This window comes from Dasypus novemcinctus, chromosome 15 (assembly GCF_030445035.2).
Source record: "Dasypus novemcinctus isolate mDasNov1 chromosome 15, mDasNov1.1.hap2, whole genome shotgun sequence".
NCBI classification, from domain to species: domain Eukaryota; kingdom Metazoa; phylum Chordata; class Mammalia; order Cingulata; family Dasypodidae; genus Dasypus; species Dasypus novemcinctus.
This window is the reverse complement of record NC_080687.1, coordinates 20,289,102-20,315,725: the sequence shown is the minus strand read 5'-3', so window position 1 is coordinate 20,315,725 and position 26,624 is coordinate 20,289,102. Positions and strand designations below refer to the sequence as shown.

General features: G+C 44.3%; 1 protein-coding gene across 19 annotated transcripts in view; it reads left to right on the top strand.

Moving 5' to 3' along the window:
• MCF2L (MCF.2 cell line derived transforming sequence like) overlaps positions 1-26,624 on the top strand; it is a 370,234-nt gene that overhangs the window by 148,306 nt on the left and 195,304 nt on the right. For 3 of the 19 annotated variants that reach the window (XM_058276400.2, XM_058276394.2, XM_004450727.5), the window contains exon 1: positions 8,945-10,997. The exons of 14 other annotated variants lie outside the window; for them this stretch is intronic. In XM_058276400.2, coding sequence (XP_058132383.1) covers positions 10,877-10,997 — 121 coding nt within the window. In that variant the 5' untranslated portion in view covers positions 8,945-10,876. Of the gene's footprint in view, positions 1-8,944; positions 10,998-23,750; positions 23,891-26,624 lie in introns of those variants that run through there. 2 more of the 19 variants (XM_058276403.1, XM_058276398.2) reach the window with 2 other exon arrangements.

Genomic DNA, 26,624 nt, shown 5'->3' with positions numbered 1-26,624 from the left:
TCTCTGTGTGTCACCTGGATCATCCAGGCTGCTTTCGAGCCATACAACCTCCCTGGGAAAATGGTCTATGGCCTGAGAGAGGGCTCTTAGCACAGCTGTAGCAATAGGTGAGGTGTTGAGGTATTGAACAGTGAGAAGAGGCTTCCAGGTGATAAGAAGGCTCCTAGGACTCTCATGAAGGTACAGTGATCTGCACCCTCTGATTGCACCTGTCAGAGGAAAAGAATTCTGGGCAGCTCAGCCCTGAGGTATGGGGTGTGTGCATTTCTGCATGGAAATGTTCATGCTCTGAATTTCAGTGCTTTAGCCAAATGACACCCCTGCTCATTAAACTCCATCTAACAGTTTCCATCTGATGAGTAAGCATACTTCCACTGTCATGCCTACTGGCTTAGCCCTCTAATGGAGTACAATGTTAGAATCAAGGCTTTTTTTGAAATCCGTTTTTAAAATGTGTTGCAGCAAAAAAGACAAATGGCTGGCCCAAGTAAGAGGGACAGCAGAGCTAACTACTCTTCTTTTGCTTGTGTTCAACCTGAAGAGGCAGAATAAATGCAGTTTAGGGGTATTTAGCGCTCAGTTTCAGCGGGAAGGTGAAAGCAGAACACCTGGTTCCTGCAGTGGACGCTTTAGACAGAATCAAATTAAAAAGGAGTGTTGACTTTGGCTCATGCAGTTTTCACTGCCAAGTTCCTTGCTCTGCCCCATCTATCTAGTCAATTAGTACTTGATCCTCTTGCAGGAATCAACTCAAGGGTCACGTGTGTGAAGGCCTTCTCCCACACTGCACAGACTGTTCCTTTATTTGAGCCCCCCTGTGCCCCACGCTGACTCCTATTGTAGCACCTTTCTTTAATGTACTTAACTATTTGCTTTGTGGTCTCCCTCTGCCAGGGCCATATGTCCACTGAATCTGGGAAGCCGTTTGACTTTGTATTCCCTGTTGCCTGGCACTTAAAATGTTCTCCGTATGTGTTTGTAGTTTGAATGAGGTTTAGAAAGAACTCACTGATGTGAACTGAGAAATTGTTGGCAAGCAGGTGTAACACCAGAAGATTGAATATTTGCGAATAATTTTCTGATTTGCAAAAAGAAAAGGCGTAATTGGCAAACTACAAATCAATGACCTTGATGGCCTTCACAAAGCACAGGTAATTAAATAAATTAGAGGCACTTAAAAAAGGAAGGCCATCAGCTATAGCTACCAGAAAATATTCACTAAATTCACGATGAACTAATCTTAGGGGAGTATGAGACTGAGAAGTCAAAGAATCGTCACATTCATAGTGTTGGGACTTTAATAAAGGCTTTTTTGATATTCTTAAGAACAAAGAGGAGAAAACATGACCACAGGATATTGAGAAGCATTGGGTTATTTTTTTTGGTAAATATCTATCCCTATCCCGTTTCACTTTGGGCCGAGTATAGTTGGCTTTGCACTTGGCCTTGTAACGTGCTTTGGCAGATGTGACGCTGGAAATGTGCTTACACAGTTGGGCTGGCCCTTCGCTCCCTGCGGACCCCTGGGAGAACATGCCCTCGAGCACCCATTGTCCCTCCAGCCACCTCAGCCACGCCCCAGGTCTGTGACCAGGAGAATAAATTCTTCCGTGTCACTGAGTCTGGGGGGCAGTGTGTTTGTTGCGCAGCGTCACTGAAACTGTTTTAGTTTCCTGGGTTGCTTAAGCAAATATCATGCAATGGTTCAGCTTAAACAATGGCATTTTATTAGCTTGTGGTTTTGAGGCCAGGAAAATGTCCAAAGCAAGGCGATGCTTTCTCCCCAGGACTGTGGCATTCTGGGGACCCTTGGTCCTTAGCTTGTCACATGGCAAGGCACACGGTGGCAGGGTCTCCTGGTTTCTCCTTTCTTTTCCCAGTTCCATTGATTTCAGCTTCTGGCTGCTCCATCTGTGACTTTCTCTCTTAGTCTGAATTTCATTTTCTTATAAAAGATCCAGTGTTAGGATTAAGGCCGGTGCTGATAGAAGAAGGCTATACCTTAACTGAATGTCCTCCTTGCAATGGGTTCGCACCCAAATGAATGGATTAAATCTAAGAGCATGTTTTTCTGGGGGTACATACAGCTTCAAACCATCACACCAACTGGTAGAGATGGCATGTTTGACCAGTCATAACAACCAAGCATCTAGGGGACAAGGGCACTGCTCGCCATGCCTAGGGCAGTTTCATTTTCCTCTAGTTTTAGGATAGATTTCTAAAAGTTCTTTCACACTGTTGGAAAAGAGAAGACTCAGCAGAGACATGACCTTGCCCTTCAAGTATCTAAGTTGCTTTTGTGTAGAAGAAGGAATGGGAGGGTTCTCTTTGTCTTCAGTGACTAGAATGGAGAACAGTGAATCAGTCAATGAGTAGATATCTCAAAAAGCAGATTTTGACTAAAAGGAAACATTTTTTCCAAAGGACACCAAAAATGGAGGGCCTTGAGCAGGTGCTGCTGCTTGTAGTTGTTGCTGTGGGGGGTCCTGCCTCCAAGGGAAGTGGGGCTGGGATACCTACAGTGTCCCTTGCAACTCCCAGAATTAGTGGTTTCTAAAATTGCTAACCCTGCTCAAAATATTTTGTAAATCAGGGGTTCTTAACCTTTTTTGTTCCGTGGATCCCTTTGCCAATCAGGTGAAAACCACGGACCCCTTACTAAGTCCACACTATATTGTGCATTATTTAATAAATAGGCCACACCTGCTCCAACACGTCCCCACAAGAATAATGTTTTTTTGAATTTCGATTCAAGCTCACAGACCCCTTAAGAACCCCAGTTGTGAATATCTTTTTGAGATGTTCCTATTCAAAAAACTTGGCCACAAATGAGTGTCGCTGTTGAAAAAAATAACTACCCTGGATGATTAAAGAGGGGTGCTTAAAAGATGCTACGTACATTTTAAGGCATAACGGAGACCTTAAAGGTGATCCCAAAAGATGCTTTGAGCATCTGGAAGAGGATAATCTAGTTTGGATTTGTAGAAACCAATTACAGTAATGCTTCCATTTTTGTTTGCTAATTATCCCCTTGTTTAAGGAACACAAACAAATTTAAAAAACCTGGTTTGATTTAACTGGATCTTGTCTTGGTATATAGCTGTAAAGCTCAGCATGCTTCGTCATTGTGTCTGACCTTCTTGACCTTCCTTTTTTTTTTTTTTAAGATTTTTATTTTTTATTTATTTAATTTCCTCCCCCTCCCCTGGTTGTCTGCCCTCTGTGTCTATTTGCTGCGCCTCGTTTCTTTGTCGCTTCTGTTGTCGTCAGCTGCAGGGGAAGTGTGGGTGGCGCCTTTCCTGGGCAGGCTGCACTTTCTTTCACACTGGGCGGCTCTCCTTACGGGGTGCACTCCTTGCGCGTGGGGCTCCCCTACGCGGGGGACTCCCCTGCGTGGCAGGGCACTCCTTGTGCGCATCAGCACTGCACGTGGGCCAGCTCCACACGTCTTGACCTTCCTTTTTCCAGCATCTCTCCTGGTGACAGCTGGTGGTGTTGCCCAATTCCTCCCAACTCTGCTCAGCTCAGGGTCTCCCTCCTCCCTGGATCATTCCTGATTGTTCTAGCTAGTTCTACTTGACCTTACCCCTCCAACCTTTTTTTTTTTTTTCCATACAGCTCCCATTTTGGCATTTTGCTATGTGCTGTTTTACATTGTTTGCTAATTGTTCCATGGATTCGTTTTGTCCATCCACCTAGATATGGAGTTCCTGAGAACAACCACCATGTTCTATACTTTTGCAAACCTCCCCTTCAGAACCAAATGAGGTTGAGTCTCTACCAAGACTCATTATGATGGATTTCGATGGAAGTTTTTGCTTCAATCTTTATTTAATTTGTAAGTTCCCTCTTCTGCTGCTGCTTTTTACAAGTCTGGTCTCATGGAAACAAAAGGTGTGTGTTTCTTGTGTTCTCATTATCTGCTTTTGCAGAACTTCCTGGTGCGAGAAGCTTTGCTGTTTGTTATTAAACTAGTGTGGATGACCAAGAATTCACCCCACACTCTGAAAAAAATAGTTCACTTGTTAAGAATTTAGTGTATCTTTGCTGGTAACTAGAAATCAGACTTTTAGAAACCTGTAAATATGAAAGAAGCGTGGCTGGAGATCAGATACCCATTTTGTTGTAACTAATAACAATTAATAAACATTGCAATGAGAAGTTTTCCAAGCCTCAGCTACTCATGAAACAAATGTTGAATCTGATAAACACACTTTCAATAGAAGAGAAGAATTTTAACAGGCCTGTAAGTTTCATTGATTCAGAATTTAACCAAGTGTAATCTTCTACACTTTAATTACAAGAAGTAAGACTGTTTCGAACATTATTTCTATTACCCCACATACTGTGTGCATTTATGGTTGAAAGCTGTTTCTACCTTTCCAGACTAATTTCTTCCCCAGAATTATCATCTCTGTGTATATACAGACTGTTAATCCTTTGAGTTGGTTTTATACTATTATAAATAATATTTTCACATTTTCATATTTCCAATCAACTAAGAATTTATCTGGTCACATTCCTTTTGTAGACCTGTGTTTGGAGAAAGAAATATTTGTTATACCCTTTGAAATGTTTACAAGTTAACTGCAATTATTTGATATACATACAAATATGGGGTGCTAAATAAAAATTCTAATTAAATGCTGGAGTTTTAAAATGTATTAAAGTTCAGGTAGTCATATTTGGATAAAATGTAGAAGTGAGATTTTCTTCCTTAAGGAGATAATAATAGCCCAAACCTCAGAGAGTTGATTTGAGTATTTGAGCAATTAAAGGCTCAGAATCTGGACCCATAATCCCTGGGTTCACATTCTAGCTCTGCTGTCTACCAGGCATTTGGTGCCTCAATTTCCTCATCTGTAAAGTGGATTCAGTAAGAGCACCTGTCTCCTAAGATTGAAGATTAAATGCGTTAAATACATGCGAGAAGCACTTAGAACTGTCCCCAGCAGGCAGGAAGCTGTCAGTAACAGCTTGTTGCTATGGTCATTATATATACATGTGCTTAATGAATGCCAGGCTCACAGTGCTCATCTATGCTCGGCAAACATCAGCTGTCACTGTTATTACATATTATTAATTACATTTGTATATTAATAATCCCAATAGTGAAGCATGTGGCGATTTTCCAGGCGTGTGAAAAAAAAAGGAAGTCGCTGAGAGGATGTGGAACAGGAGAAAGAACTGTAGTTAGATTGGCATTAGAGGTCATATCGTAAACTTGATTCTCCACGAGGTCTGCTGTTAAATAGAGGGCACCATTTCATCTGGAAGTTTTAACACACAGCTCTTTATGAAGACGTTTTTAAAGGAGAATGCTGGCTTTCCCTCCCTCAGAGGAGCCATTGTCCTGGTTTAAGTCCCAAAAGATACACAAATGCAAAGGGGAAATCAAATTTTGGGGAGGAGACTTTCAGGAAAATTTTAAGTTGTAAACTTGAAAATATAAAAGAGTTCATTGTTCTTTCTTAATTTTAGAGATTCAGTGGCTTTTGTGTATCTAAAGTTGGGGTTTCAGCAAATGTCTGGGGTTTTTTGCTTTATTCTTCTATAGAGTTAAAGGAATGAGGCCAATCCCGAAAGCATAAAAACCAATTTCTCAATTTTATAGTCAGACCACATAGTTTTGGTGCTTAATTCACTGTGGGAAAGAATGAGTGTTGAGTTTCATTCATGACATTTTTAGTAGGATACAAGGGATGGTGAACTAATATCCCAAAGATGACTTCATTTTTATAAAGATGCTTTATCTTTAAAGATAAATTTTTAAAAAATTCTTTAATTTCTGTGTCTTTAAAGAAGGGAGACCATGTCATTGATATGTAAATGATAACAAAATAGAGAGTTGTTGAATGCATATAGATGTTAGGTTCTGATGATTTTTTACAAATGTATGCCTCCATCGAATCTGAAAGGACTAAAATTCTTTGTTGTTTTTGGAAACCCAGTCAGTAGTGTTGGCAGGACCGGTGCTACACACCAATAAATAGATCCTTCATTTCAGACGTATTCATTCACTCCATTCATTCATTCACTGGACACTTAGGGGGTGTCTGCTATGTGCTGGACACATAGAGCAGTGGTGAGCAAGACACAGCCGCTGCCCAGCGCTCGTGGGCAATAACAGTGAGATCCTGCCTGGGATCCAAACGCTTCACCAGGGAGCGTACTCCAAGCACAAAGCCACTGCCCCAAGTGATAAGCATTAGATCCTCAAGTAGAGAGGATAAGTGAACATTTCAAATGCTACATACTTATTTCCAATGGAGGGAACACCTTTGTTTAAAATGTGGGGAAGCAGACTTGGCCCAGTGGTTAGGGCGTCCGTCTACCACATGGGAGGTCCGCGGTTCAAACCCCGGGCCTCCTTGACCTGTGTGGAGCTGGCCCATGTGCAGTGCTGATGCGCGCAAGGAGTGCCCTGACACGCAGGGGTGTCCCCCACGTAGGGGAGCCCCACGCGGAAGGAGTGCCGCCCAGCGCAAAAGAAAGTGCAGCCTGCCCAGGAATGGTGCCGCACACACGGAGAGCTGACACAGCAAGATGACGCAACAAAAAAAACCAAAAAACAAAAAACAAAATAAAATAAAATGTGGCCCAGCAAAGTCTCCAACTGTGTCTTTATAAGATTATCGAAACCTTACAAATGACCTAAAAGTACCGTGTGTTATTGTCTATATTTTAATAGGTTTCTAAGTTTATATGAGATGGTATAATCACTAGATTTGGTCATTATCAGTCTGTTGTGATTGTATCCTTTTTTTAAAAAAATTACATATATCATTTTAAAAGTTCATTTTAAAGAGTGACAAGTTCCGAACTCTATAAATGACCATTTCTCCATCGATGATTTTATTCTTGAGTTGTAGAAGCATCAAAATTTTAGAACTGGAAAGTACCTTACGTGTTCTCTTGATTGCCCAGCTTCCAAACCTTTGTCTTAAAAAATGGCAAAGCATGTCAACTCAAAACCCTCTATTACACATTTTATAATTTAGAAGTAATCTGACTGGGCGGCTCGGTCAGGAGCCACGGCACTGATGTGTTGGCTCATTTGCTGACTCATTTATTCCTACAGCCAACAGGGTTATAGTGGAAGCACAGCGCCAGGCCTCAAGCTGGGCTGATGCACAGGGTTCGGACCCAGCCCTGGTCTGCAGGAGAGGACTTGGGCTAGCAGCTGACCTTGTCTTTCCAGGGTGCTCCCACAGAACGCATCTTGACCAAACCCGAGCTCCTGGCCTTTCCTGCTCAAAACCACCTTCTTACATCAGATCTAGGCTGGGGCTGAAGCAAGAAGGCTCGATGTGCAGCCTGCCTTTTGACCTCAGTACTCATCAAACACCAGTGTAGGAAGGCGACATAGCACCGAGAACAGATAGTCTATACACAACAAGGAGAATGAAACTCACAAGCATGAAGTTGAATGGAAGAAGCCAGAAAAAGAGAATAAAGCTCAAAGGCCAAACTAATAGACAGTGATGAGCAATCAGAACAGTGGTTATTTGGGGGAGGGCGTCTCGGGTGAGGGCAATGTTCTGTTTCTTGATCTCTGCTCTCTGGCATGCTCACTCTGAGAATTCATTCATCTGTACACATGTGATGTGTGTGGTTTTCTATATAATTTCTTTTTAAAGTGCAGAAATATTTTCTCTACCTTTCTCAACTGAGGGCTGCAGTTTTAACACCAATCCATACAGCAGGCAGCCACTTCCCTGCCTGGATTCAATAATGGAAGCATTGAATTTTACATTACCCAACATCTCATTTGATTTAAGGCCTGCACTACATAGCTGCCTACTTCCCTGACATGGTTAATTTAAGACTCTTTTACTGCCAAAATTTTTGCCATTTATTGATGTGAATTTCTTAACAGTAGCTTCAGGCAACATTGTCCGAAATATACTCTTGAGGTCCAAAAATAGTCCACTTCTCAAATGACCAAACAATTCCTTAAACTTCTCTAATCCATGCTCAGTAAACCTAAGTTAGACCAACTCCATGTGATGCAGAAATGCAACTCTACATGTAGCAAAAGCAAAAAGATCTTTAACAGCAATTGTTTTATATGTATATCCCTTCCCCCCGTGGGACAGCTATCAAAAAGTATAAGGAAGGAAATGGCCGGCAGACTGTAAGGAAAGTCACATTACAGTTTTCAAGATGTTCACCACACCCCAAGTCTATATAATATACAAAGGAAGAAAGGAACAGATTGTGAGTAACAGGCTTGTATTTTAGGATTTTTAAAAGAATGTTTTAATTAGTAACATCTTTACAACATATATAGTGAGATTTTTAGAGATTTGGGAAAAATTGAAATAACCCAGCCACACTTGTATTCATTGATGGAAATTATATATTGAATAATAAACAGTCTCCATATGTGTATGCATGTGTGCATTTTGACTTATTAAGTTGCTCCATAAATGGCTCTTATTCCAAAACTTTCATGATATTCTGGGTATACTTTAGCATTGACGGAGGGAAGAGAGCGACATGGAGAGAGAAATTAGGTGCTGATCGCAGAGAGACAACCCAATAGTGGCTCAAGAACACTTACATCACTGCTGTTTCTAATTAATTAGTTGTAAGCTGCTTTTCTGGACACTGAAAAATCATGTTTTTGAATGTGTTTGCATGAGACACTATAGCGTGAACAGAGTATTTAATGGTTTGGTTTTTCCAATGACTTGAAGATGGCTTGAGTTCTGGAAGCGCTACATCAAACACGCCATCTGTTTCCTCCTGATTGTGTGTGACTTCAAGTTGTTATGATTGATTTCTCCTCACTTGGAAACTAATGTGAAAATACAAAAATTAAAAAAACAAGCACTCACAAAACAGGTGGCAAGTGGCTTTAATGCTGCCATGGCTTCCTTGTGCTTCCCCATGAGAGGATGAGGTGTGATGATCAAGGCTGCTAAATTCGTTTTCCTTTAATAGCGTCTTTACTGGATGCAGCACAGAGAGCAAGTTTCATTTACTCCATGCCTATGGGGCAGGCTCCTCGGAGGCTACGTGTTGCATTCTGCAGTTAACAGCCCAGGTGCTCCTGGAAGACAGAAGGAGGTGAGTATGGCAGGTCGGGAGAAGGAAAGGTGAGCAGTGAACGGTGTGGGCAGCACACGTGATCCTGCGTTTCCTTTCTCTGTCTTTGCTGGGTGACAGCTGGTCTGTTGACACCTAAAGATTCAGCTCTCAGAAATCCAGCTCTGCACATAGCAAAAGCAAGCTGTGGATGGAATCAGTGTATTATGGAAAACTAAAAATGAACACGAGGGCGTCTGCCTTTTATAGGCTGTGGATGGCACAGGCTTCTCCAGATGCCTGCGACTGTTCTTTAGTCTTCCAAGAATGCTTTAACTCCAGTGAGTAGGATGAGTCAGTTTAATAGTGCTTCTTCAGCCACTCTTGTTAATGACCAGGGATTTTTATGGAGAAAGAGTATCCTTTGAGCTACTGAAATCAAATGAAATATATTTGTTATTTTGCTGCAAACCACATAGGCTACTACTAATACTGGCTTATAAAAGGGCAACCACAGTCTTAGGGCATAAAGCATGGCCTTTCATAAGCAGCCCTAAGTGCTAATCCTGTTACTTTCTTATTATATGACCTTAAGCATAGAATAAATACGTTTGACCTCTCTAAGCTTCAGTTTTATCACATTTTAAATGAAGTACCCTGAAAATTAGATGTGAGGATTTAAAATACCAGAGTGTGCCCAGCACAATGCCTGGCATACAACAGGCATGCAGTAGATAGCAGCTATGAGTCTATGGGGAGGGAATGCACCACCTTAGGAGTAGTCTTTTGGGAGGCCTGAGAGCTGTTGCCTCACCTCTCCTCTGAAGCTTCCGTGGGCTTAAAGACTAAAGGTTGTGAAGTTGTCACCACTTGGGATTTGGCTCAGCCTCTCTGAATGGAAAAGGCGTCACTCACCAAGCAAAGCGGCATTATCAGTTTCCTTTCTCCCAAGCTCTACAACAGACAGGAGTAACAGACAGGACAGAATTTCCCGGTTTATTTTAAGAAAGCCTGCAGCCACTTCCCCCTCCCTTCCTCCTGGCGTGTGGTTGTTTATTTGAACTTGAGACTTCCTGAGACTTAGAAGATGTTTTTGGCTTGAGCACGAAATTTGGCAGCTCCATAAAATTTGGAACTCTGGTCAATGCAAGTCTCCCCATCTAAGGAAGGAAACGCCCTTGCTTTGAAGATAAATTGGCAGGGTGCTGGCATTTTCCCCACTTGGTAGCCGCCTTTCTCTAAGAGCACAGGCGTTTTCTTCTGCCCTCCTCGTTTCACCTCTTTTAGCTTCTGAGAGGCGTGAAGGACACGGCAAAAGGAACATTGCGTTTCTGCGGGCTGCATCACACAGGTCCTGGGGGTACGGGCAGAGCCTGTGGACTGCCGACAGAGGGGACTCGCCTCTGAATTTGGGGCCCATGTGGTCTGTCGACGCCAGTGGAAAGAGAAACTTCAAGTAGTGAGGACTCTGAAGTGGGAGGCTCGAAGCGAAGAGCGGAGCTGTGGCTGGGAGGATGCGCCTCACCTGCTAGACATCCCAGGGCACGTCAGAGCTGGGGAGCTTGACCGTCTTTTTGGCCTTCTTTCATGATTTGGTAAAATGCAGGGTAACCTGAGGATGTGTATACCTGTTTCGTGTGACAAAGAAGAGTGTAGATCCATATCCTTGGTGCTCCCTGGCTCCAAGTTGCTTGTGCCTTGCTTTTGCCTGTGACAAACAGAGGAGTAAAGAACCAACAGAGAACTAGAGGGCTGCAGGAACGGCTCGCCCCAGGCACTGGAAGCCTCAGCCTGGCCATTCTGCAAGCAGCTCCCGACCTTCATCTTCTACAGAGTGACTCTTATGAAAAGAAAACCCCTGATGGCCGAGAAGGTTGCTTCCCGAGGATTCCCCAGAGGTCCCCAGCGCCGGTTCTGGCTGCTGTCCAGGAGGCGCCGCCGGGCCACGGGGCGCACTCCGCCAGGTGAGGCTGGGCCGGGGGTCCTCGGTGGGCGGCCGCGCCTCCCCTGGAGTGTTCCTTCCGACCTCTGGCCAGCCAAAAAGTCTGTGCCAGTGGCAAGGCTTTTAAAAGAAGGTTGGAAACGATCTGTTGAGCAGTCATCACTCGAAGCCTGACTGCCATTCCCGCTTTATTGGGGTTTTCTTCCGTGTGGTTTTGTTGTCTGGCTCTGAGGAACTTGGATTTAGGAATGTCTGTTTTGGTTGAAATCACAGTGGTGCCGTACAACGTAAAAGGAAGTAGTCTTGGAAACTTGTCAAAGAGGAGAACACTTGGGCAAATGGAGGTTTGTGTACAGTCGCCCTTTTATCCCATGAGGGACATTTTGACTGTGGGGGAATAAAACTGTCTCCACTTCCTGTCCCTACCCAGTGTCTGAATCCCATGTCACAGTTTATAGGCTTCCTTTGTGGTCAGATATAAGCAAACCAGACTTAGGTGGTCAGAAAATTTGGTCACTTGCAAAAATAATGCAGGCTGTCCTCTTAATGCAGTATTTTTCTTTTTGTGCCACTTTGAAGGAGAAGATAGTCAAAGGAGCTCTGAACATTTGCTCACCCAGATGGTAGAATTTAAATTCTTGCACATCTCAAAATAATGTTTTTACAAATTATCTTCCAAAGGGGCAAGCACATTTTAATAAACTGCCTGAATCTGAGAAGAAAGCTTTCTTTGTTCCTAATTTCGGAGGGTGGGGGAAGATGGCTCTTTTTATTCATTCCTCACAGTAGCGAGTGCTGCCGCTCTCCCACTTCTGGACCCTAGAGAAGTTGAGGGTACCCACTGAGGCCCACGGGCCCGCAGCTAAGCGTCTTTGACTCCAGGCATCGTCAGGATGTCGGGGTGGAGTCTTCCCCTGATGCACCAGCCTTGAGCTTCCCATTCCTAGTTCCAGGCAAGACATTTGAGAAAAATGGGCAAAACCAGCGCCACACACCTTTCTTTGCTTTGGCTCTTCAGGGTGGCCGGAGGGCAGTTGTTAGACCCCAGAGCATTCTTCCTTTTGGGGGGGAGGGTTTGGCAGTGACTGGTGCTGGGCAGGTTTCTGGGGACAATCAGGGAGCGTCCGTGGCGGTCTGGTAAGCCTGTGTAAAACCCCTTCCCCGCCCTTGGAAGGGGCACGCAGTCAGGACTGGAAAGGGCTGGGAAGAGCCCACAGGCGGCTGGCACTTGCTGAGCAGGCGCCACCCGTGCGGGCGGACCCCCGGCTGCAGGGCGTGTTGCCGGGGTTGTCAGCAGGAGAGCTCCTGCAAGTCCTCCCACCTTTTTCCTTTTCACCTTCCCCTTTCCGGCTTGAAGAAAGGACATGTAGCTAAGACTGTTTGCTCTTTAGGCACACTGGCTGTTAATCTTAGCCTTCGCTGTATCAGTTCAAATCCCTCAGGGTGCACGTAAAAGGCCCTAGACCCTGCCGACTGCGTCCACTGCTTCCTGCCCTCAGGCAGAATTCCTGAGGGATTACGAGGCATGCGGAATCCACTAGTTCTGTGCCCCATCGCAGGAGGTGGGTAATGAAAGTTCATTTGGACTTCCCTCCGCCTCCCAAGCCCTCTATTCACGGGAGACCAGTTCCAGTGGGGGGGTCTCCTGAATGGTCCCCGCAGAAACCACCCGTGGCCATCGGCAGGGAACCGGTTCACAGGCTCCCGCTTTTAAGAGGGTGGCACCGAGGACCCCACTGACTCGGAAAGGGGATTAACCGCTAGTCCTGGTTGTGTGGGGGCCTCGCAGAGGGAAGCCGAGCCTGGCTCCAGCCCCCTCCCGCGCAGTGTCCCTGGGCCAGCTGACTTAGCTCTCGTTGTAAAGTGGGGACGCCAGCATGCTTCTCGCTGGGTTGATGTGGGGATGAAATGAACGTGTTGGTGTCGACAGAGGCCATAGCACTCTTATTAGAAAGGTGACTCTATCTTATGTGCAGGCTTATGTCATACTCTTGTCGGCCCTTATGCAGAAGTATCGTTCCAAAACATTAACTTTTATGGAACTTATGTACTATTCTCAGCCAGAATGTCTGCATTGGGTGAGGTGATTCTGTGCATGGAGACCACTTAAATGCCACTCTTCAATTTAAAATGTACCTGGTCCCGTCGCGTTCCTTAATGAAGTGCAATGAGCCTCCACCTTTCATGTACACTTAAATCACCTTGCTAAAATGCAGATTCCATTTCACTTAGTCTGGGGTGGGGCCTGAGACTCTGCATTTCCAGAAAGCACCCAGGTGGTGCCCACAGACCACACTTTGAAAGGCAAGGTCACAGGCTACATATACTAGGTGGTCAATGAGATATTCGATTTCCATATGTAGGCATTCCTCTTTGTGGCTGGGCCACCTTGCTGCCCTTATATTAAGAGGTACAATTCATTACTTGTCATCTGTGGGGTCACTATGTTTGCTCCTGTCCATCAAGGATGTCTCAGGATTTAATGGCAAGTTTGTTGTACTGAATTTCATCTCCTTGGTTATCCTCCGAGTCCTACTTGTTTCCTTCAGGTTGGAACTGAATGCTCTCTGGTCTTTCTTCCCTTTGGCATGCATCACCTTTTTTAGAGGGTGAAGGAGGGAAGGTAGACTTCTGACACTCTTCATATTTCTAGGATGAAGCTGACCCAGAGCAGGCACCCTTCAGGGTAAGCAGGTCCATGAGATAAGAAAGTGAGTTCAGTTTGGACTTGTTAGGTGCAAGGTGCCTGGGGGACATCTAGGGGGAGAGGTTCAGTGGATAAGAAGAAATCCAATCTAGAGATGGATGAGAGTCATTGGAATCTAAACATAAAATAAAGCCTTGAGTGTCGGGCAGCTCCCCAGGTAGAGGGTGCAAACTGGGAGGAGCAGAACTAAGACAAAACCCCAAGATCCTGGCCTTGAGGGATGGGCAAGGGGGCATCCAAAGTGGGTGGAAAGTCAAGAGGATCTGGTATAACAGAGTCCAAGGGAGTAGAGCTCTCTGGAAGAGTTCTAGTGCTGTTAAGGGCTGAGAAGTGTCCACTGAGTTTAGCCACAGGAGGTTTTGGGTTGCCCCATGAACAGTCCACTGAAGGCTTCTGTCTTCTCTGTAAAGTAGGACATGGGGGTAGGTGATAACATGGGAGCTGTAAGGAGAATAGAGGGAGTTAGACGCAGGCCCACGGAGAATGCACACACATGAGAGAGAAGGGGAGAGATAGGGAGAGGGATAGGAATAGCGATAGATAGAGATAAAGCTAGAGACAGAGGTAGAGAGAATGGACTGGCGGCCTTAAGTGCTTAGCGGAGATGGGAAAGGAGCTTTATAGGTGTGCCAGAGGATTTGTCTTTGTGTGACTTGGGGGTGGGGTGGGGCAGCAGTTCAGGTGAAGATGGGAAAGGGTGTGCAGGCGGTTTAATCTGGAATTTGTTTTTCCAGGTGAGTGCTAACAGGGCAAGGGGATGGCGGGTATTGTCTAGAGAGTGGCTGAGGTGTTTGGAACAAGTCGCTGAAGCTTCATAGAGGCGCGTGGGGATGCCTATGAATGGATCTGTGATTCAGGAAATGAAAACTGGATTGGAGTTGACAAGTGGTTGAAGCCACAAGAAAGGAAGAAGATGACCAGATGTCTCTTTCGTAAGGAGACGAAAAGAGATGCTAGGATGGAATCCTTTGAAATGTCAAAAGTTAAAGTATAAAGCTGACTGAAGGAATAACTGAAGAAGTATATAAATATGGGGGTGCATTGTCCTAAAAGGAGACAATTTTAAGGAGGGAGCAGTCACTTTATGTCTGAGTTGTTAGGAAAAGTAGGCATTAAATAGTTTTCCATTGTGTTTGGAAATTAAGTCAAAAGCTTGACTATTGAATACCAGTTTAACAGAATGGCAGACACAAAGCATATAGCCCTGGGAACCAGACAGATGCAAGTTCAAATCCCAGTCCAACCAGCTATTGGTTGTATCACCTTGGACATGTTACATTTCGTCAGTGGTGAAGTTAGGACCATAAGATCTACCTAACTCAGTCCTTGATATTAAATGTGTACCAAGGGCCCAGGGCAGTGTCTGGTATGGAGGGACTGTTCCCGGAAGAATGTCTACTCCTGTGTTCTTTTCACTAGAAGCACTTAGATGATTGTTTTCAGTTGGTTCTATCCCATGAGTAATAAAAAGAATTAAAACACTTTAGTCTTTGTAGCTAAGTATATTGGTGGCATAAATTTAAATCCTGGGTCATGAACTAAAAATTTCTGAAAGTGCCTCATTAATCTTTTTTTATGTCAAACAGTCCTTTTCTGGGGAGGGAGACTTCCTTTTATGAGCCCAACAGAAATAAAAGTACAGCTTTGGTAACATTTAGCTGTTAATGCTTTCAAGCCTGAGGACCAGGACCAAATTGGCCCACAGGTTTTGACTCTCTGAAACTTACAATTCTGGATCATTATTTAGCCATAAATGGGAGATAACGAGGAACTGATGCCATCTGATGCGTGGCTTCTACTTTATTGCACTCATTAGAAAGCTTTTGCCCGATTATCTCATGTTATCTCATTTGCTGTACCTGTTGGTAATCAGGGTATGTGGATAATGGCTATTTAAGTGCTTTATGACACATATGTGGCCCCGGGTAAATGCTGTATCTTGCAGCTACCCCTGCCAGCCTGCATGTTTCTCACCTGGCATTTCATGGCTCAGTCCCCTTGATTTACTATAACAACAGCCAAGCTTTTTGGTATTCTTTGCTTGACTTTTACTTGTTTCCCCAAAAGCTCTCCAAAACCTCTACTTTTCTTCCTTGCACAACTCATCCACACCACTGTGGATGGGTCAGCTGGCTTCTGCCTCTCGCTGATAGAACTCTCCCAGGCAGCCACAGAAGTTTTCTTTGGGTTGAGCATGGAAAGATGTCTCAGGACAGAGGCCTGGAAAAGTAGTGTCAGGTTGGTAGGTGATTAAAAAGAGCCAGCCCTCACACTGCAACTAGAAGAGAGGCCTTCCCACTAGCAGAAGAGATTGTACAGGGAGAAAATATAGTTTCAGGATAGCAGGTGCACCCAGAATGAGATGTGATCAATTTCTTAGATGAAAATTAAGGATTATTTCTTGAATGCCAACCACTGTTCTATTTTACAACAAAACATGAGACTTTCAGAAACAGAACCCAACCTAAGATGGGCATTAGATCTCAAAGAAAAGTATATCTATACTGTTCTTTTTTACCCTGGGGCATTTGGGACTAAATTTCAATTAAGCCAAAAAAAATTGTTATAATTTAGTAATTCTCTTTATAGAATCATAGTTGAGGTTGGCTTTGAATATTCTAAAGCTTTTCAGACATGGCATAGAAAACTTCACATAGAATAAGAATTAATTAGGGAAGCAGATGTGGCTCAACAGATAAGCACTTCCACCTACCAAATAGGAGGTCCAGGGGTTCAATACCCAGGGCCTCCTGGCTTGTGTGGTGAGCTGGCCCACGCGCAATGCTGCTGTGTGCAAGGAATGCTGGCCCAAGAAGGGAAGAGCCCGCATAAGGGTGCCCCCCAAGCAAGGAGTGGCCCCTGCGCAAGGAGAGCCTCCCCTCGCGAAACCGCAGCCTGCCCAGGAGTGGTGCCACACACACGGAGAGCTGATGCAACAAGATGATGCAACAAAAAGAGACACAGATCCCCAGTGCTGCCTGATGAGAATACAAGCGGACACAGTAGAACACACAGCGAATGGACACAGAGAGCAGACAACTGGGCTGGGGGTGGGGGGGGACAAATAAAAATATATATATATATAAAAGAATTAATTAAAAGAAGTAGGTAAGTAAATTGTAGGCACCCAGAGTGAGTTGACCACTGCAGGTGAGCACTCAATTTACCACTGAGCTTCCTGGTAGCTAATGCAGAACAGGAAGATGTTTGGATATGAGGACTCATGCAAGTGGATTTGAAAGAAAAAAATTGTTCTCCTGGAAGGAATTCTAGGAAACTAATCCCTTAGCTATTTACACTGAAACAGCAAAACTCAACTAATGATGTCTTTGGATTTTTTTTTTTCTCTCTTTCTTTTGGGAAATAAATGCTCTTTAGATAGACATTTCTTAATCAGCCATCTGAAAATGTTGAAAACATAATGATAAATCATGCTAAATCTCAGTAAGGACATTTTCAAAGAACATCAAGATAACAGTGTGGTTCAAGCGTTTAGCTTTGCAACACTCCCCTTAGGCAAGGAGAGAGCTGCTGTGTTGGTGGTTGGAATGTGACATGCCCCTCAGACCAGCTCTCAAAGGAGACATCTTAAGCAAGCCACTGGTGAGGCCAGGGCTGCAGCCAGTCCTAGGTGGATTTTACATGTGCCTGGGGTGACGACTTGGTGTTGCTGTGAGAAGGCCCCTGTGCGCCTCACCCAGCAGGCCGAGGTTCTGTGGGAATATCGGGAGGCAGGCTTTTGCCCCTCACACGCCAGAGGCCCCCCGTGTCTGTGCAGAGGCCAGAGGGAAGGATGCCTGAGGAAAAGCCCAACATTTAGCTTTAAATCTGAAGAGGCAAATATAAGGTCAAAACTTTGACATTGGATTAATTTAATTTAACTGGATAAATAGACGTGCCTAAACAGCTTTAAACAAAACAAAACACGTAACTCTTTTTTGGGGAGGTACTGGGAATTGAACTCAGGACCTTGGAAATGGGAAGCAGGTGTCAACCACTGAGGTGTATCCATTCCCCAATGAGAGTTGGTGTTTTCGTTTGTTTTATTTTTAGGAGGTACTGGGGATCGAACCAAGGACCTTGTACATGGGACGTGGCTGCTCAACCACTTCAGCTATATCCGCTCCCCTAAAACAATAAGCAAAATTATTCAAAAGGAATTTGGAGGGGGGAAGCATTTATCCTCACCATTGTTGTTCGCTTTAATCTCTTAAAACAACCCAAATGAGAGCTGGCGAGACTTGTGAAGGCAAGAAGAGAGTTTGTTGTTTATTTTCAAAGTGTGCTTATTCAGAGGAAAAATGCTTGCTTGGAGAAATTTCCTTATGGGCTTTGGTTGAACTTATTTGGAAAAAGAGGCTTAATGGTCTGAAGAAATCTGGTGACTTTTTAATTTTTTTAAATTTTTAAATTCCAGGCAAACTGGTTGATTCCACTTCCCATTTCCCCCAGGTCCGCGTGGAAATATTTTGCTCAAGACCCAGGAAGACATAAGGCCCTGCCTCTGGGTCTTTCCTTGCAGACCTGTGACACCTTGCTCACTCTCCAGGCCCTTGGTGCCTCAGTGCAAAGTGACGCCCCATCCTCCAGCAGTACCACCAACCCTGCCATCAGGTTTTGACTGGAACGAGTAACAGAAATTTCATTCTGTACCTGCTGGTTTAAATTTAGAGACTCTGTTACCTTGCTCACTGAGCACAAAGAGTAAAGAAAAATCTTTCCAGCTGTCCACCTTATGTACTGCAGCCTTCTCTTCTAGACTACATTTTGTGCCTGTGGAGTCCAGCCCATATAGCGGGAAGGTTCAGGGGTAGCCTGTATTAGTACTACGAGGTGATTCGAACATTTATCTGGGCTCTGAAAGAGGATACCTCGGTGGGGAATGTTCTTTGTGCCCCATGCTGTTAGAGACAGGGAAAGGACAAGAGGAGCATGGAAGATGGGTGTTGTTCACCTGCCTTTATACAGGTACGACTGCCACTTCTGTTTGCTCCCTCAGATGATCAATTGTGTCCAAAGTATTGGAACTTTACCATATGGAAGCTAGTGGCATCACAGCATTGCTCTCTGCCGTAACTATTCCAACACCTATGCTGTTCTCCCCTAGGTGGTGTGGAGAAATTAAATGCGTTTAATTATCCCGGTGCACAGGGAGGTCACTGTCAATAGATCCAGCAGGTCTGCCTGGAGTTGCCTGTGTAAATATGCAGGGTGGAGTAGAGGCTGTGCAGCCTTCGGGAGGGTGATTTGCTGTTAATGCTTCATTCTAGTTAATGGGTGAAATGAAAGTTAAAAGTCAGCTGGTCCCTCATGCGGATTTTAGGGAGCAAAGTTCAGTGTAAGAAGGCTAATGGGTAACCACAAGAGAATGGCATGATTGAGACTCAGGGATAATCCCCTTTTGTGATTAGCAGTCATGGGAGACAGGAATCCTATACGAATTTCAGTGGCAGAAATGAAAAGCTACTATATTTATTCTGAGTGGTGTTCCTGGCTGCTTTCTCTTGCCGAGGGTAAGTCTTTCGGTTTCATAAGTTGCTGTGCCTTTCTGGGTCACTTTCAGGAAGTGTATTTGGGCATAGTCCCGACGCTTAATTGTGGTGCTGGCCGCTTTCAATGAAATAGTTGGATTGTGCAATATGGAGATGGTTGTTATAGATTTCTTGTTTTAGGGCAAGTGAAGATGTTTTCATGAAATCACTTATAGGAGGGGGTGTAGCTCAGTGGCTGAGCACTTGCTTCACATTTATGAGGTCCCTGGTACCTCCTAAAAAATCGCTTATTGTATGTATTCTCTTGGAATTTGGGATAGCTCAGGGATTGAGGATTAAGTTTAAATGAGCTTTTTTTTTTTTTTTTACCCCGAATCGACTCCAATTTATGTGAGTTACCAAATGATTGTCTTTGGGCTAAGAAGGGTAAACCTCACATCTTGGTCTCAACACCAGAGGACAGATTTCAGTCAGCACCAAGTCCATCAAAGCTGCAGTTGGACCAACTCTTGAGAAATTGATATATGAAGCTCCACATTTATAAATGCAAAACAGAATAAAAATCGTTAACTAAATGTTTTGGTCATTCCCTTTACAAAGTGGTGCATCGTGAGATTTATTTGAAGGTCTGGCTTCCTCATAGATTTAAATAGGGTTCAAATCGCACAGAGGTTCCTTTGTAGACATCTTTCCAGGGAACTCTAAATCCCAGAGAATCTTCATGTCACCAGTCGCCCAGCACCGTGTTTGGGGCTAAACAAGCCTCCTCTCTGAGAAGGGGATTCCTTCATTCAGCTTTGAAATTCAGAAAATTTACTGGACTGTGGTGAGGGACAACTGTCTGTTATTGACTGAATTCCATCTTCTCTGGGCTGGAGAACTCTGTCCATCTCGCATTATTTGTGATCAAGATATGCTGTTGGCTGGGGAAGATATTTGAAAGTCTCAATGAAGACAGGAAACACTGGATGTTAAATTGGTATGTCATTCGGCCCAGAAGTTCTAAGTTATCGTCAGATATGAAGCTGTGCCATTTTAAAAAGTCCACATTCATGCTCTTAACTGAACTTTACCATGACCACATAATCCCCATTTTACAGATGTGGAGAATCAAGTAATAATAGTCAAAAATAATACTGCGCTTCAGGAGCATTTACAGGAGACAGTGTAACCAGAAAGCACTTCGAACAGCACCAGGCACACTTATGCTCTCAGGAAATGTTAGTTTCCCTGCTGTTGTTCTATTCCAACCTCAGTGCCTTCCAAGTTTTAAACACTTAGCACTTTCTACTATCTAGCACTGCCACTCAATAACAACGTAGGATTACTCTGTGTGAAAACAAATTTCCAGTTTGGTAGAAAGCTGTCAGTTGAGCCCTCTGTTAAGCAGGCGCGAGCCCGTTTGAATGCTGTGACATCGCTAATACGTGGGTCTCGTGAGGTGGGCTGGAGGCTAGCGAACTCCTAAAAGAGTGCCAGGGAGGCAGATGCTGTTCAAGAGGGCGACAGCGATCTCGCAGAGGGGTGGGGTGGCGTCCTCAGAGGGCGCGGTGCCTCCTCAGAGCACAGTGCCTGCTGGCTGTGCATGCAAACATTGGAACCAGACCCGGCTTTGAATCCAGATTAGGCCTCTTGCTAGCTGTGTAATATTAGACAAGTCACTTGACCTCTCTGGTAACTGCAGAACATCTTTGTTGGAAGGGCCTGGGAGCATGTTTTAAGTCTCCAAAAAGAGTCTACTGTAGAGCTGTGACATATGGATAAAGCAGCATTGAAAGGAACCTCATATTTTTCCAGCTAAAGCCAGAGCGCACTCGCTGTTTTCAAAGGGCACCCCAAAATCCCTCAGCCTCTATTCTTGGTCTGGAGAGAGGCCACCTCTGATAGACCCGGGAGCAGTTATTAAAGTGAAGGTTTTAATTTGCTCTGTGTAACCCATGGATTGACCAAGCTGCGTGACTGTTCCTTTTCCAGGGACAGAAGAGACTTTAAACTCCAAAGACGATGTAGCTGGGTCAGTGGGCCTGTTAAGAAGTTGGGAAGGTCTATGGGGATATGCGGGGGGAGAAGTAAGAGCCTGGCCCTAGAATCTGAGGGGGGAGAAGAGAGACAGGACCAAGATGGCTTGAACTGAGCAGAGAGAATGGTCAGCGGAGCGGGCAGGAGGCAGTGGCAGATGTGAATTCTCAGAAGACCTGTAAAACGCTGTAATGAAAGTGAAGAAGTTTGAAGGAGGAACTGAACTTGACCTCGGAGCACAGAGCTGAATGTGAAAACCTGCGTTCGGTTGGACAAGGAGATGGTGGCCGATTCTTGTTAGCCTGTTCATTGCCTCAGTTTATCTGTTTCTAAAGTAGGAATGACCTACTTTTCTCTTTAAGGGAAACTGAGGCTAAGTGAGCAGTTGAATCCTCTGTGGAGATTTAGTTCTAGGGCTGTGCACATGTTTGAAGAAAATAGCCTTAAGTACTCGACCAAAATGCCTGATGGGAGTTAAATATGTCTGTCTGGTTTTTTTTCCCCCTGCATGAAATGGATTGCAGCTTCTTCAATTGTGCACTGGTTAGTGCTTGGTTGTGTTTAGGGATCATGTCATATTAAAACTGCAGGGGAGCTGGTGTGGCTCATTGGTGAACGCCAGTTTCCCGCATATAAGGTCCCAGGTTCCAGCTTTGGTGCCTCAGAACAAACAAACAAACAAAAACTAGGTATCTAGAAACACTGTAGTCACAGAACTGCCTTTTGCTCACACAGGAGATAAAGGGGAATTGAGGCTGACAGAAAGGGTGGCTGGATCTCAACTTCCTTCTGTCCTCTCAGGAGCCTGGACCCCTAGGGCAGAAGGTGGGACATAGGTTAAAATACTGAAATGATTTTACTTTTCCTCTCTCCTTTTTCGACGTCCTTCTCACCCCAGTGAGTATAAGAACTTTATTTTGGGTGTGTGCTACACTATAAAAAGCATTCTGTATCTCTCAGAAAAATACAGTCCTAAGTATTTGAAATTACGTTTTTAAAAAACAAGCAAACAAGACTATAGGAGATTTAAACTCTTTTGGGGAATGAAAATCTAGCATTTCAGTTATTTTTAGGAAAATTTTTTGGCACAAAAATGATTTCTGTAAGGAATCTTGTGAGAGGGTGAACATTGGAAAATCAGTGGAAAGATGCCAGTGTTTTCAAACACCCAAAACAGGAGATTCATGTGCACATTGCCCCTTTCTGGGGTCTGTTTCTGGGGCAGATAAGCTAGGCTGATACGTCGAGGTTCTGAGATCCTATTTCAGCCCCAGTTCCCCTGCTCCTGAGGTTCCCCAACTTCTTCTAACAACACAGATGTGATCATCTGCTCCCAGAAAAGCAGGGGGAAAAGGTGTTCAGCTCCAGCTACACCTGAGCCCAGCTCCAGGGCCCTGCGTCGCTCAAACCCCAAGCCTCTTTTAAGACCTGCTCGAGGGACTATGGGAGGAAAGTTTCAGTGAATACTAGGATTTGATTTGGCCAGAATCTCCTGTTCGTTTTACCAAGAAAATAAGCTGCCGTACAGTGTAGGAGGTAGGCAATTAGAAAAGGTTTTCTAAAAGGTTATTCCTTCTTTTGACTTTACGTACAGAAGCCAAGAAAAGTCTCTATACATATATGTATATATTTTTTCTAAATGTTTTTGTTTTTGAGGTACCGGTGTCAGGGATTGAAACAGGGGCCCTGTAAGTGGGAAGCCACTGAGTTGAGTTTTCATTTGCTTGCTTGTTGTCATTTGTCTTTTTTGTTTTTCAGGAGGCACCAGGAACCTAACCTGGCACCTCCCATGCAGGAAGCAGGTGCTCAACTGCTTGAGCCACATCCACTCCCTCTAAATGTATTTTAGATGTGAGCCTCTTATATAAAGATGATTTGTATTGAAACAGGCATTCCTGGGCCAGTGAGGGGCAGTGGCCCTCAGCCCATCACCCCTTTCCACGGAGGTTGGAGGCTTGTGGTGGTGGCAGCCTAGTGGCAGCAGTTACTCGCTGGAGGGGGTGCACGTAGAGGAGAGATGCATGTGGCTTGGGGGGTGGGAGGCCACGTTCTAGTTCAGGTTACTGAGAGCTGGGATCTCCAGGTTGGAGGGAATCTTCGATGGCACTGGTCCCATCCAGTGTTTCCAGAAAAGCTTTGGTGTAAGCTGAAATGGGTGGGAAGCTCACAGCTGGAGAACACAAGAGGGCCTGCAGCAATTTGTTTGGCTGCGTCGAGTTCCCCCTGCCCTAGAGATGCCAGGACGCTGCAGTTAACACGAGGGGTGGGCAGTGATGGGGCTTCACAGAATATGCACCAAGCATTTTCTGATTTTTTAATCTCCTAAACATGCCTAACATAACGCCTACAAAGAGCGGCAGTTTCTGTTTTTATTGTCAGTCTTTTTCCTCGTAACGTCCAAAATCCCCTCCTGCTTCTCTCTGAGCTGCTATTTCATGTGACAAAGAAATCTGACAAAGAACTGCTATTAGATGAGCCAGGGTGGCAAAGGTCAGATGTTCTCCCCCCACCCTCATGTGGTTAAAAATACTTGCCTGGTAAAAGCGACAATTGAGTCAGAGTGGCAACACAGAGGAAGTGAAAACAAACCTTCTGGAACTGCTGGGTATAAGTCCTGAATTTCAGAAATGTTGGCTCATCCGTATCTGTCGAGAGGAGCACGGAACACAGGGAAGAGGCGGGGTTCTGTAGCATCAGGTAAGGAATTTCTGAGTCGGTCAGTCGGAATGCAGGAGCAGGTTGTCAGTACAGAAAAGGCTGTCAGATTGTACCCGACTCTGCTGCTTTTTAGAACTTAAAAAAACATTTTAAAACTGAACTATCCTGGCCATTTACGAAAGTAGCTGAAAACATGAGTAACAAAGTTTGAGCACAGCTATGGTAGGACTTTCATGATGGTAGCCAAGAAAGGTAAGTCCTTAAAAATTTAACTTTTAATTGTGATACCCAGGCCTTGCAGTGGGAGGGGTGCTGGAGTGAGGGTGTTTGGGTTTCTTCCCTAGCCCCCTGCTCGGGGCTGGTGCTACCCATTCACTCACCTACCATCATGGGAGTTTGGAAGGGGCAAGCAAGATGTGCATGCGAATGTGCTTTGAAATTGTGAAGTCCAGCCCAGGTGTAAGGAAATATCACAGCTAATACTCTCACTCCTAGCTGTTTGGTTGTTTTGTTGCTGTTATAATTATAGTAGCTGATCCCTGAGAGGTAAAATAAATCGAAACATCCAGCCGGAGAGGGAGGTGAGAATCACCCACACAGCGTGTACACTCTTAGCAATTTGTTGAAGTCTGTCTGCCAGCGCTATGTTTTTGTTCTTCAAAGAAGGTAAACAAGGCTGGGCAGAAGACAATTGCTCTAAATAATAATTTATGTTTAGAAAAAAGTTGCAGGAAAATATAGCGAAGGGCAGAGAAGCCTTTTCAGGGAAGTGTGTGCTGTGTGATTCTAGGCAAAGGAGAAGCTCAGTGACTGTTTACGGGTACTGACTAGTTTGTTATGATTCATAGGAAATATGAATAACTTCTGATAGCGCATGGACTGTTTGCTATGCGGGCGGGCATGGCTGCTTCTGACCAGGGTGTACGATACTTTTTATATCCTATGTTTGTTTTATTTTTCTAATATTATATGGTGAACAGGAAATGTTGTAAAGTACCTGTGGGGTGCAGTTCTGTCATAAAAATGTGTATCTAAAATATACAAAAGAATAAGAAAGAAAATCAGTGATGTAGGCCAAATATTTACTTCTGGTGTCTTGGAGCAGGAGTTAGGATGTTTTCCTTATAACCTTTAATAGGTATATGTAAACTCTTTCTACATGAATGTCTTTGCTTGTGTATGTTTGTTATGTTTTTTTGCTTGTTTTTTAGGAGGTACTAGGAATTGAACCTAGACCCTCATACATGGGAAGTAGTTGCTCAACCACTGAGCTATATCCACTCCCCTGTGTGGTAATTTTTTTTCAAGATTTATTTCTTTATTTCTGCCCTCTTCTCCCCATTGTCTGCTCTCTATATCCGTTCATTGTATGCTCATCTTTTTTTGTAGGAGGCACCAGGCACCAAACCCAGGACCTCCCATGTGGGAGGGAGGTGCCCGATGGTTTGAGCCACCTCCACTCTCTGCTTGTTGTGTCTCTCATTCTGTTTCTTCCTTGAGTCTCATTGTTGCTTCATGTCATTGCATCATCTTGTTGTGTCAGCTTGCTGTACCAGCCTATTGCATCAGCTCGCTGTCTTGCTTGTCTTCTTTAGGAGGCACCGGGAACCGAACCTGGGACCTCCCATGTGGTTGGTGGGTGCCCAACTGCTTGAGCCATATCCATTTCCCTGGTAAGTTTTAATAAGTAAGAGTACAAGCAGAAGCTCATATCTACGTGAAGTAGGAGAAAAAACTAAAATTCTGAGGTCCTCTCTTATCTGTTAGCCTCTTTGTTTGATGCAAAGGATTTCACAGTTAAGTGATGTTTTCTATTTAATTTATTTGTACCAGTTTAGATTTGCATAAAAGCATATCTATTCTGAAAATAGGATGAACAATAAAACCCTCCTTTGTTACTTTTTTATTTTTACAGACTATTGGGATTTATAAAATGTGTCAGCAACACTAGTTTAAAAACCTATTTTAGAATATTTGTTCAAAACCCTGTAACATCAGGTAGCATTGGAGGACTGGGGGACTACTTTTTCTGCATTGCTAGAGAAAGTAGTTTTTTAAGGTCAGAAAGTAAATAGCATATTAAATAAAGCCAGCACAAAACCTCATACTGAATAGGATGCTTTGAGAAATAGAGAAGATTATATTACTGGGCTAGATTAGGCGGGACGCAATGGGCTAAAAAATTAAGTAACCATTTGCAATTCTGTTCAGAATGCATGTGAGACACATCTACTATTGCAAGTAAACCTTTGCTTGCTATGATTGCATGAAAGAAATATTCAGAGTACTTTTCATAACTTCTGTAAGAAACAAAAATTCAGAAAATTAAATTATATTTTCTGTGTTAGACTTTGGACAAATGAATTGACAAAAGATATCAAGGCTCCAAGAGGTTGCTTGCCTGCCTCCCCGCCTCCCCGCCTCCCCGCCTCCCCTCCCCTCCCTTCCCCTTCCCTTCCCTTCCCTCTAGAGAGTTAGGAGAACTTGAGTTATTACCTGCCTGAGAGATGAATAGATTTGAGGCCCATGATCAGATGCTCCAGCCTAGTGGAATGAGTGGCCTTGAACTGAAATGAGTCCCCTGAAAACCTGTTTAACACTTGATTGCTAACAAGGTCTATTCTAGAACGTGACTACTAAAGAGAAGAGAAAGCCGGCTCCTTTGGAGCACCTGGCTCCGTCAAAAGCCCTGGCGCAGAGGCCTTGCCTGGCCGCTGCACCCAGCCTGAGCGTGAGGTCCCCAGCAGAGGGGAGGGGGGCCCGCTGTGCTGGG